Source organism: Doryrhamphus excisus, chromosome 5 (assembly GCF_030265055.1).
Source record: "Doryrhamphus excisus isolate RoL2022-K1 chromosome 5, RoL_Dexc_1.0, whole genome shotgun sequence".
Classification (NCBI taxonomy): domain Eukaryota; kingdom Metazoa; phylum Chordata; class Actinopteri; order Syngnathiformes; family Syngnathidae; genus Doryrhamphus; species Doryrhamphus excisus.
This window is the reverse complement of record NC_080470.1, coordinates 2,666,453-2,679,209: the sequence shown is the minus strand read 5'-3', so window position 1 is coordinate 2,679,209 and position 12,757 is coordinate 2,666,453. Positions and strand designations below refer to the sequence as shown.

Genomic DNA, 12,757 nt, shown 5'->3' with positions numbered 1-12,757 from the left:
TTGTGCATTACTTTTATTACATGTGATTTTGTCACATTTGTTTTTGTATTTGATATAACTGGAAAATTTCACACTGTCATATTGCCATGAGCTTCAAAAAGGTGCATAGTCATATTGTAATTCAGGTATTGAACACCATTTGATTATTTGTTATTATATAAATATATCTATTCACTGAATCACAAAACCAAATTCTGAAAAATACTTTGCATGCTGCATTTTTTGGTTCATGGTAATTGTCGTCATTGTGCATCAATGATGTGGTCCTACTGGGGACCATCTGGTCCTGAATATTCTGTTACGTTTTTGAACTATGAATTGTCTTTGCACGGGTCCTCAATGTGGATTTGTTATGGTTGCTACCATGACTCTGTATGTCCACGTGAATGTCAACTCTTAAGTGCTTTTTTTTTTTTTTTTTTGTATGTGTGTATATGAATCGTACCCCGTCTCTCCCCGAAACGATCACATAAGCTTTTGGATTGTAGTGTTCGTTTTACTTTTAACCTGCACTCAAATGACCTGATACTTCCTAGTAACTGTTTCATTTTCTTTTTGACTGCAATGTTGCACTTTTCACTACAGAGTGAAACATGATTGTTGTACTCGTGTATCTTTATTAAGGAATATATTTTGAATCTGTCCTTGTTAGGATAGGAGACACCGTACATAAGCGACTAAGCACGTACATTTTAATGCGGGATTTGCCCTGTAAGTAAAAGCACACTCTTTCATAACATGCAACACCAGGGGACCTGTAGTTATGGGAATGTATTAAACTTGTCATTTATTAAAGTTGTATCATGTTTGAATATTTGAACAAGTGTTTTTTTTTTTGAATCTTGAATTGTTTTATTCCATTGTTAACTTTGTTGTGTGTATTTTCTACAACCACAAAAGGACTGTACTAGATGTGTGCTAACCACAGCCCTGGTTCAGTATATTATTTTTCATCAAAATAGTAGTCATGCCAAAATGTTGTGTTGCTGCTGGATGTTCACAGTATCCGAGTGATACTGTCGTGGGGGTGCTGGAGCCTATCCCAGCTGACTTCGGAGCCAGAGAGGCGGTGTACGCCCTGGACTGGTGGCCAGCCAATCACAGGGCACATATAGACAAACAACCATTCACACTCACATTCATACCTATGGACAATTTGGAGTCGCTAATTAACCTAGCATGTTTTTTGGAATGTGGGAGGAAACCCACGCATGCACGGGGACAACATGCAAACTCCACACAGATATGGCGGAGGGTGGAATTGAACTGGGGTCTCCCAGCTGCGAGGCCCGTGTGCTAACCACTTGCACGCACTTGCATTACTATTATATTGACACTTACTATGGTACACATTATGTCACTGTATGGTGACTTTGGTACAGGACAAAAAAATATATATATATATATTTTAAATAAAAACTAAATAAAACAAAAATAATAAAAAAAATAAAACAAATCATTTAAATTATATTAGGAAAACAGGAAGTGAACAAATGTAACAGTTACTGATTGTAAAAGTACGAGATGGAGGGGTAGGATTTAATAAGCTTTGCTTCTTCCTACTCCTTTTGGACATGTGGAACTGTGAACTGATTATGTGATGCGTTCAATTGCAATCTGATGCATGTTCAAATGAAATAAAACCAATAGAATCCAATAGAATAGAACCACTTTTGAGTACTCATGCAGTTTTTTATATATAAAGTAAGTCAGCTATATCTGACAAACACCAGTAATAATAATAAAATAAGTCATTGATAATAAATTCATTATATTTTCAGAATATGAGGGTCCCCCGCTTGTGACAGCTGACTTCACTGAACCAAGGGGCGGGCATATGATAAATGACAGCTGAAGTGGGCGTGTCCAAAAAAAAAGCACCGACTGCGTGATGACGTCACCAGAAGGCCCCAACGTGGTGTGTAACGTAACATTCCATTAAGAGAAGAGGGAAAGATGGCGTCCTCGAACAATCCTCGCAAATTTAGCGAAAAAATCGCTCTGCATAACCAGAAACAGGCGGAAGAGACTGCGGCATTTGAAGAAGTCATGAAAGACCTGAACATTACCAGAGCTGCGCGGGTAAGACGTGCATGACCCTCTTTTTCCGCATTTTGTTGGGCAGCTAGCGAATGCTGCGAAAATCAACCTGAATGTTTATGCGCTAGGAGGCGAAAGTGAAGGATTCCGCAGCAACAATGCAACGATACTGTATTACATTATTACTCTTTTTTTTAACTCAGATATTTAGAAATATGCAAGTCAAGTGCCAATAATAAACAATGAATGCGGTCCAGTTAGCTAGCTCATTGGAGCTGAGAGTGAAATGTACACCTGTCCTCCGGCTAGTGGATTATTTACAACTGATTATGAATGAATATTTCGGCTAAACCACCAGCATTCAAGCTAAGCAATCAATTCATAATTAAAAAAATAAATAAAATAATTTATGTATTTATATAGAGCAGCCCGAACGTTAGCGTTAATATCAGGCGCTGTCCCCAGCTGTGGTTTGTTTTGATCTCGTCCTCGACTAGCTAGCTGGACGACAACAACAGCTACATTAGCATGCTAGCATAGTCGTTTTAAACACTTCGGCAAGAAAAACGTTCGTAAAAATGTTTAATTCAACAGTTGCTATTGTTTTGTTTTTCACCGCCCCACACTCCGCACTACAAGGTTCGCTGCAGTCGGCAATTGTCATTCATTGTGGATGTTATCTTAGTCCGAATAATAAAATGGAATATCGAACTGTTTGAAGTCTAGGTTAGGGTGACACGGTTTTACAATAGTTATGGTTACCTTTTATATTTCATATTAAAAAAAGGTTTTATTTCGCCTCGAGATCATCTCAGAGGTTTGAACAACAATTTGCAGTCATGTTGTTGTTACAATAGGCTGTACATTCAATGATAGCCAACGTTAGTGGCTAAACTTTGACAAATTGCTATCATTAGCTGACAACAAGCAACTAGACTGCTTGCATAGTACATACACAAAGCAGGAAGAGGCGGGATGTAATGATTGCAGCACATTTATTATTATTATTATTATTTCATTTTCTACCGATTTTTCCTCATGAGGGTTGCGGGGGTGCTGGAGCCTATCCCAGCTGTCTTCGTGCGAGAGGCAGGGTACACCCTGGACTGGTGGCCAGCCAATCACAGGGCACATATAGACAAACAACCATTCACACTCGCATTCATACCTATGGACAATTTGGAGTCGCTAATTAACCTAGCATGTTTTTGGAATGTGGGAGGAAACCGGAGTACCCGGAGAAAACCCACGCATGCACGGGGAGAACATGCAAACTCCACACAAGAGATGGCCTAGGGTGGAATTGAACTTGGGTCTCCTAGCTGTGAAGCCTGTGTGCTAACCACCCAGCCGCTTTGCAGCCCTGGTTCAGTATATTTTTCATCAAAATAGTAGTCATGCCAAAATGTTGTGTTGCTGCTGGATGTTCACAGTATCCGAGTGATACTGTCGTGGGGGTGCTGGAGCCTATCCCAGCTGTCTTCTGGCGAGAGGCAGGGGTACACCCTGGACTGGTGGCCAGCCAATCACAGGGCACATATTGACAAACAACCATTCACACTCACATTCATACCTATGGACAATTTGGAGTCACTAATTAACCTAGCATGTTTTTGGAATGTGGGAGGAAACCGGAGTACTCGGAGAAAACCCACGCAAAGGGTGATGGCCGAGGGTGGAATTGAACTTTTGGTGTGCGCTAACCACACGACCACCGTGCAGCCAGTTTTGTAGTGTAACAATGCAAATATGTATCATTAAAAAAACTCTCATACAAAAGTTATATATATTAGTTTATATATATATATATGTGTGTGTGTGTATATATATATATATATATGTGTATGTATATATATATATATATGTATGTATGTATGTATGTATATGTATGTATATGTATGTATATGTATGTATATATATGTATATATATATATGTATATGTATATATGTATATGTATATATGTATATGTATATATGTATATGTATATATGTATATGTATATATATGTATATATATATATATATGTATATATATATATATATATATATATATATATATATGTATATATATATATATATATATATATATATATATATATATGTATATATATATATATATGTTTGTCTATATATGCCCTGTGATTGGCTGGCCACCAGTCCAGGGTGTACCCCGCCTCTCGCCCGAAGACAGCTGGGATAGGCTCCAGCACCCCCGCAACCCTCGTGAGGATAAGCAGTAGAAAATGAATGACTATATATATATATATATTAGTATATTATATTAGTTATATATATATATATTTCAGATCATCAAACAAATTCAAATATTAGTCAGTCAACTGGCATGATGTGCTTCTTCATGTCAGGTAGCCACAGCAGTTTTGGCTTACCTTTCCACCCTCTCCATCTGCAACCAAATGTCCTCTAATATTATGATTGATTGATTGACAAGCTTTTTTCCCCCCACCAATAGGAAGGTGGCGGTACTTTTGAGTTCACAACGGTTGCCTTCCTGCATCGAAAGCTCGAAAGGATACAAATGAGAAATAATTTCACAACAAAATAGCCACATATACATGGACCCAAATATTCCAATTGCATTATTAATTAACCTTTGTATACACCTCATTCCGAAAGAAAAGTGCCAATCCGAATAACATATAATCGGATTCACAGGGGTGGAATATTCCTTTCCCAAATCCGATTGAGGTATCTTGAAAGTTGTTAGGGTGCGTTCCTCTTTGTCATAAAGATTAAGATTAATATATGCTATCTTGAATGCCGAAAAATAATCTCACATCAGGCAACAACAATCAGAAACACGGGGTACTGTCGCGCCCCTAGCACAACTCATCTCTGAATTGCTGACGTCACTTCCTGTTGGCCCTCCATTCAGCTCCCCCAGCACCAAAACGCATTCACAGGAACACACTAATAATACCCTTACATTAACGAGACAATGTAAGGAAGTACTGTACACAACAGGAAGTACATTGTGTCTGTAACGTTACTATAATATTTAGTAAGACACTTAAGCGCTTGAATGCCGGAAAATAATCTCACATCAGGCAACAATCATCAGAAACACGGGGTACTGTCGCGCCCCTTGCACAACTCATCTCTGAATCGCTGACGTCACTTCCTGTTGGCCCTCCATTCAGATCCCCCAGCACCAAAACACATTTACAGGAACACACTAATAATACCCTTACATTAACGAAACATTGTAAGGAAGTACAATACACAACAGGAAGTACAAAAAAAACAGTAGGAACTTGCCCAATGCTCTTATCATGTCTCCGACGGTATATTGGGTAGTGTAAAGGTAACTCTAGGGGTGTTATGTCACGCCTAGAGGTCTCTAACATTAAACAATATTTGGAAGTTTGTGAAAAGGTTTTCATGCTCTAACTAATAAAAATATTTTATATCTAAATAGGAATCCTATTTTGCGGAACTTCACTTATCAGCAATTAACTGCGACAAGCTTGAATGCCGAAAAACAATCTCACATCAGGCAACAATAATCAGAAACACGGGGTACTGTCGCGCCCAGTACACAGTACACAACAGGAAGTACCAAAAAAAACCACAGTAGGAACTTGCCCAATGCTCTTATCATGTCTTCGACTGTATATTGGGTAGCGTAAAGGTAACTCTAGGGGTGTTATGTCACGTCTAGAGGTCTCTAATAACATTAAACAATATTTGGAAGTTTGTGAAAAGGTTTTCATACTCTAACTACAAAAAAATATTTTATATCTAAATAGGAATCCTATTTTGCGGAACTTCACTTATCAGCAATTAACTGCGACAAGCTTGAATGCCGAAAAATAATCTCACATCAGGCAAAAATAATCAGAAACACGGGGTACTGTCGCGCCCAGTACACAGTACACAACAGGAAGTACCAAAAAAAAACAGTAGGAACTTGCCCAATGCTCTTATCATGTCTTCGACGGTATATTGGGTAGTGTAAAGGTAACTCTAGGGGTGTTATGTCACGTCTAGAGGTCTCTAACATTAAACAATATTTGGAAGTTTGTGAAAAGGTTTTCATGCTCTAACTACAAAAAAATATTTTATATCTAAATAGGAATCCTATTTTGCGGAACTTCACTTATCAGCAATTAACTGCGACAAGCTTGAATGCCGAAAAACGATCTCACATCAGGCAAAAATAATCAGAAACACGGGGTACTGTCGCGCCCAGTACACAGTACACAACAGGAAGTACCAAAAAAAAACACAGTAGGAACTTGCCCAATGCTCTTATCATGTCTTTGACGGTATATTGGGTAGCGTAAAGGCAACTCTAGGGGTGTTATGTCACGTCTAGAGGTCTCTAATAACATTAAACAATATTTGGAAGTTTGTGAAAAGGTTTTCATGCTCTAACTAATAAAAATATTTTATATCTAAATAGGAATCCTATTTTGCGGAACTTCACTTCAATTAATTAATCAGCAATTAACTGCAACAAACAAGGGATTTTTGTATGCTTTTTTGTGTGGGGGGGGGTAGATTCAAGTCTCTAATTCACATGTATGAAATTATTAGGATTTGCTAATAATTTTCTTGTGACTGAGAACACATTTCAGAAAATTGAAAAGGTTCTATACAGCTTTTTGTATTTTTGATGTATTTTGTGAAGTACTTCGACTCCACTTAAATGTAAATAATAATCATATTTGTCTGTTGTATTTGTGGAAATACCGTATTGAAGTGAGTGCAAACATTGATTCTGTAAACTTGATAGATCTGTGGTCTCTGTCAGAATTATTTTGTGTTCCCATCCCTGACTTCATTCCATTGCATTTGTTTGTATTATTATTAATATTATTATTATTATTATTATTAAATGAATGGCCATAGTGAATTAATGGGTCATGTCAGGTGTGTTGCATCCTAACGCTGTATTACGCCAGCAAGTCATTTCCATCCCCTCACATGAGTTTATTTGCTACGAAAGATTCTTGGTCTCGATCAGTTAATCACCGCATTAACTCGAACCGCCGGGAAGTGGCAGGCATCGCTCATATTTTTTTTTTTGCATGACCTTTTTTTCCCTGTGATCAGATCAGTCATGCGCTCATGCTGTCATGCAATTTTACTTTACTCACAGTTGCAGTTAAAGAAGACCCAGTATTTGCAACTAGGGCAGAATCGTGGACAGTACTATGGAGGCTCACTGCCCAATGTCAATCAGATTGGAAATGGCAACATTGACCTGCCTTTTCAGGTGAGCCCTTAGCCTTTCAGTACATTCTCACAGTAGATTGGACTTTCATAGTACATCTGGGTAGTACATCTTTTACAAATTCGGTTGCTTAGCCCGGACCGGGGAGATCTTTAGGATCTTTATGGTTCAAAGGAATCAAGATGTTTGCATCAGTTCTACCCCTGCACTTGGAATTTGGTTGCAATTATAAATCAAAAATCATTGCTTGTCATGGCTTTCCATTCTAAGATACATTTGCCAGCTCAAGCATCAGTACGGGGGGGCGGGGGGGGGGCCCATGGCTTGACTCATTTTGAAATGAACACATTTGCACCATTAATCCTGAGACCTTCCTTTTTGTACAAGTGTTGTTGTCGTGTGAGCGAGCTGTCGTGCTGCCTTCAGTGACCTATGAGTGTGTTCACTCTAGAATTCAGTGCTGGACACCAGTCGCACAACCAGGCACCATGGTTTGGTGGATCGCGTTTACCGTGATCGGAATCGCATCACGTCTCCCCACCGTCGACCACTGTCGGTTGACAAACATGGACGCCAGATATCCTTTTTGCAGTTGGTGTATTGGCTTGAAATGTTGAGGTATTTCTATAGAGCAGGGGTCTCAAACTCAATTTAGCTGGGGGCCACTGGAGCTAGGGTCTGGGCAAGGCTGGGCCGCATCAGGTTTTCAAAAAAAAAAAAAAAAAAAACGCATTTATTAAAAACAGAATTTTTTAAATAAATAAATAATAATAAAAAAAACAGAAAAATATACAAACTTTTTCAGTGCTTTGGTTCCGATTTTCTAAAATAAAAGCTCTGATAAAACATTCCACTGTTCTCAAATATCTTAATTTTTATTTTTTATTTTTCTACACAAAATAAGATGAAAAATAAATAAACAAATCAAGAATAAAGAAAATCAATCAGTAATAAATAAATATAATAATAATAATAATAAAACGTCAAATAATAAAAACTTAAGAAACCACATATAGTTGGTGGGTAGACAAATTATTTTTTTCAGATTAAAATGAACAAAGCATTATTAGAGTCCTGTAGACATGACAAAACACGACTATAGTCACATTTATACTCTTTTTATTTACAACATATTGCGCAACTGCAGGGTCTTGAGACACATGCTAACTCGCAAACTAGAGAGCTAGCGACCTAAACGGTAGCCTTCAAGTTATTTCCTTTAAATTTAAATAGCCAAAAACATACCACTTCCACACGGATAGGGAGGATAACTATGAACAGTTATTTAACCTTTAACATGAACATTAATCAAACGTGATAATTTTTTCTGGGTACATGATACCATACAGCATCCATATCAAACTTGCATTAAACTTTCATATCAAGGCGGGGGCCTCAAACTAGTGTCCTGCGGGCCACATTTGGCCCGCGGGCCGCGTGTTTGAGCGAGGGTTACATACTGAAAAATGAAGGGATTCAAATAGGCCGCCTCTCAGCTTTGTGCTATAGCTGAAAAAGCGTTTAACGAGTATTAATGTTGGTATTTGCTCTTGTTTTTTTGTGTTATAATCTTATTGTATTCAAATAATCTTATTATAGCAAGTAAAGAGAACCTATTTATCTTTAAGTCATCACTACCAAAGATGTATTTATACATTTTTTTCAACCCGTTTGCCCAAACGCAAACACATATAGAGTTGATGATGCAACTGCACAAGAGAAGAGATCATGTTTGGTGCAGTTTTAACATGCACATACACAGTTCAGTTCCAAAAGTGAAAATTGTAAGTAGTTGTCGGTGTTATGTTTGTAAAATAATTATTTTCATTGTGTTGTATGTACTTATAAATATTTTGGCTAAATATACACGGCTAAATTAGTGTCAAAGTGAAAGTTATGTTTGTATCTTTTCAGACAAAGAACTGATATTTTGCTGAAAAATGACCTATGTTCTACTTCTGATTTCTAATGAACAGAAGAAGGTAGAAACAAACATTTTTTTTCTGATGAAAGATGAGTGTAATATTTCTTTTGGACTATACCACGTCTATATTGGCCAAGAACACAATATTCGGTGTGCCTTGAAAACTTTGTCAAAATAATCAAAAATGGTCGGTACCAAGAGGGATGGCTTTTGAAAAATGGCTGGGATTTAATTAGTTAATATTTCATTCGTGAATGAAATATTAACTAATTAAATCCCAGCCATTTTTCAAAAGCATTTTAATATAAATATTTTTAATATTTTGTTGAATAATTTAATATTTTGACTTAATTTTCATAGAAAATACAGCTCTTTATTTTCTGTTTTTGCATTTTTTTAATTTTTTTTTCAAGTATTTCAACTTTTGTTGTGTAATTATTCCAAGAATATTTTAAAATAATTTGCATAATATGTTTTCTTCAAAACAGATTAAAAAAATACCACTAATTCAATATTTTAATATAAATGATATAAATATTTTTACTATTTTATTAAATAATTTAATATTTTAATATTTTGACTTAATTTTCATAAAAAAATACAGCTCTTTATTTTCTGTTTTTGCATTTTTTTTAATTTTTTTTTTTAAGTATTTCAACTTTTGTTGTGTAATTATTCCAAGAATATTTTCAAAATAATTCGCATAATAATGTTTTCTGCAAAACAGATAAAAAATTACCACTAATTCAATATTTTAATATAAATAATATAAATATTGTTACTATTTTATTAAATAATTTAATATTTTAATATTTTGACTTAATTTGAATTTTAAAAAAATCCAGCTCTGTTTTCTGTTTTTGCAGTTTTTTTTTTAAGTATTTCAACTTTTGTTGTGTAATTATTCCCATAATATTTTCAAAATAATTCACATAATAATATCATGTTTTCTGCAACCCAGATTTCAAAAAAATTACCACTGATTTAATTACTATTAAAACTTTTTACTAATATTTAAATTTGACATTATTTTTTTCCTCAAAATAAAACATTACTCTCTCTCAGCTGCAGACAGAACCTAATAAAATCATTGACGCGAGGTTGAATTAGCCCCCATCAACATTGTCATCATCATCATGGTTGGGTTTCTCTAACAAGACTGCATATTACATTCAATAATTTAGAATATCAAAAATAGATTTCCCTCATTATTAATGTCACTGTTGCAACCCATTTGTTTCACTGCATCGACACGGTGATGCTGAGCATTTCTACCTTTTACAATATCGCACACTGACTCGAGCCTTATTTGTTACTGAAACCCCACTTGTATAAAATTGTGTTATTGATTAGTTCAATTTCTTTTAACGAGCCGAGAGGCACGAAAATTAAGCTCTGGCCAATTTTTCATCCCTTTTCTTTATTAGCCTTAACTCGATTCACATCGACAGCTGCCCCTACAGCTCAGTTTACCTCTCCCCACCGCCGGACACAAGCTGGAGAAGGTAAGATCTACCCATTTTTCCACAATCGAACCCACGAGAAACACGTCTTGCTGAAATTAAATTACAGTACATGAAACTCAGCTGCACAGAAGATGCGTTATGGGCAATATATATTTTTGTAACTGAATAATCCTCTTCAAAGTACGCAATGTTGCAATAAATAAATGTAAGAACCCTTTAAGTGACATCTCATCTCTCGTACAGGACAAATTCAGATTCCGCCTTACACCAGAGCGCCATGAATCCTAAACCCCAAGAGGTGTTTGCTGGTGGATCACAGGAGCTTCAGCCTAAACGAGGTAACGAACTTCCAAAGCAAATATGCAAAGCTACATCTATGTCGGTGGCGACTTAGCCTATCCCAACTGTCTTCGGGCGAGAGGCGGGGTACACCCGTAATGTTGTGTTGCTGCTGGATGTTCACAGTATCCGAGTGATACTGTTGTGGGGGTGCTGGAGCCTATCCCAGCTGTCTTCAGGCGAGAGAGGCGGGGTACATCCTGGACTGGTGGCCAGCCAATCACAGGGCACATATAGACAAACAACCATTCACACTCTCATTCATACCCATGGACAATTTGGAGTCGCTAATTAACCTAGCATGTTTTTGGAATGTGGGAGGAAACCGGAGTACCCGGAGAAAACCCACGCATGCACGGGGAGAACATGCAAACTCCACACAGAGATGGCCGAGGGTGGGGAAAGACAAAATAAGAAGACAAAAAGTTACCACTTCCACACAAAATAGGAGGAGAACTCATTCATTCATTTATTTTCTACCGCTTTTTCCTCACAAGTGTTGCGGGGGTGCTGGAGCCTATCCCAGCTGTCTTCGGGGCGAGAGGCGGGGTACACCCTGGACTGGTGGCCAGCCAATCACAGGGCACATATAGACAAACAACCATTCACACTCACATTCATACCTATGGACAATTTGGAGTCGCTAATTAACCTAGCATGTTTTTGGAATGTGGGAGGAAACCGGAGTACCCGGAGAAAACCCACGCATGCACGGGGAGAACATGCAAACTCCACACAGAGATGGGCAAGGGTGGAATTGAACACGGGTTTCCTAGCTGTGGGGCCTGTGCGCTAACCACTAAACTACCGTGCAACCTAGTCAACAAACATTCATTCATTCATTTTCTCCCGCTTTTCTTCACGAGGGACGCATTGGGTGCTAGAGCCTATCCCAGCTGTCGTCGGGCGAGAGACGGGGTACACCCTGGACTGGTGGCCAGCCAGCCAACCAATCACAGGGCACATATAGACAAACAACCATTCACACTCACATTCATACCTATGGACAATTTGGAGTCGCTAATTAACCTAGCATGTTTTTGGAATTTGGGAGGAAAACCGGAGTACCCGGAGAACATGTAAACTCCACACAGAGATGCCCCAGGGTGGAATTGAACTTGTGTCTCCTAGCTGTGTGGCCTATGCGCTAACCACTCATCCGCCGTGCAGCCCATTTATAAGACTGAATTATTTTTTTTTTCTTCGCTGTGAGTAAAAAGTCTTTTTATGGCCGTGTCCATTATTCACTTTTTTCGCCATTTACCAGGAATTGCAGGAATCTCCGGTACTCTATTTGATCAGGTGCAGGTCTCGTTTGTAAATATTTATACAGTTGGAATGATACGGCTCGTTGCTTCGACACGCTGCTTCTGTATTTAGTAGCTTCCTCCACGGGAGTGAAGTCTCTGAATGGGAGCTGACTCGAGGTGATGTAGATGGGCCGATCAATAATTCATGGAATATCCGCCGATTGTGTGTGTGTGTGTGTGTGTGTGTGTGTGTGTGTGAAACCCAAATTGGTTGGCATCCAACCAGTCTGCCTGGTGGTCACCTTGCTATTTATAGGCTCCTCAGAATCATGTGCTCAGCACCGTATTCTGCCTGACTGGCGGGGATATTGATGACTCATTTCTTGCCCTGATGTGAATCGTTATGCGTTTTGTCGTAGCAAGCAAGTGTTTCTGGCCTTTTTTTTTTTTTTTTTTTTCAAAATCAAAATATAACTTTTCCATTATTTACATTTGTATTCAACTATCTGATCACAAGCCCAAAAGGAGTAGGCTAAAGC

The 12,757-nt window shown here is 37.8% G+C and overlaps 1 protein-coding gene across 6 annotated transcripts in view; it reads left to right on the top strand.

Annotated features, from left to right (window-relative positions):
* Positions 1 to 1,930: 1,930 nt before the first annotated feature.
* Positions 1,931 to 12,757, top strand: part of crtc1b (CREB regulated transcription coactivator 1b) — a 47,165-nt gene continuing 36,338 nt past the window's right edge. For 5 of the 6 annotated variants that reach the window (XR_009129816.1, XR_009129815.1, XR_009129817.1 and 2 more), the window contains exons 1-5: positions 1,931 to 2,082; positions 7,165 to 7,281; positions 7,691 to 7,818; positions 10,609 to 10,668; positions 10,873 to 10,967. Coding sequence is in view for 3 of the 6 variants with exons in the window: in XM_058072671.1 (XP_057928654.1) it covers positions 1,957 to 2,082; positions 7,165 to 7,281; positions 7,691 to 7,818; positions 10,609 to 10,668; positions 10,873 to 10,967 (526 nt within the window). In the remaining 3 variants the exon portion in view is untranslated. The remainder of the gene's footprint in view (positions 2,083 to 7,164; positions 7,282 to 7,690; positions 7,819 to 10,608; positions 10,669 to 10,872; positions 10,968 to 12,757) is intronic. The other variant, XM_058072672.1, reaches the window with a different exon arrangement.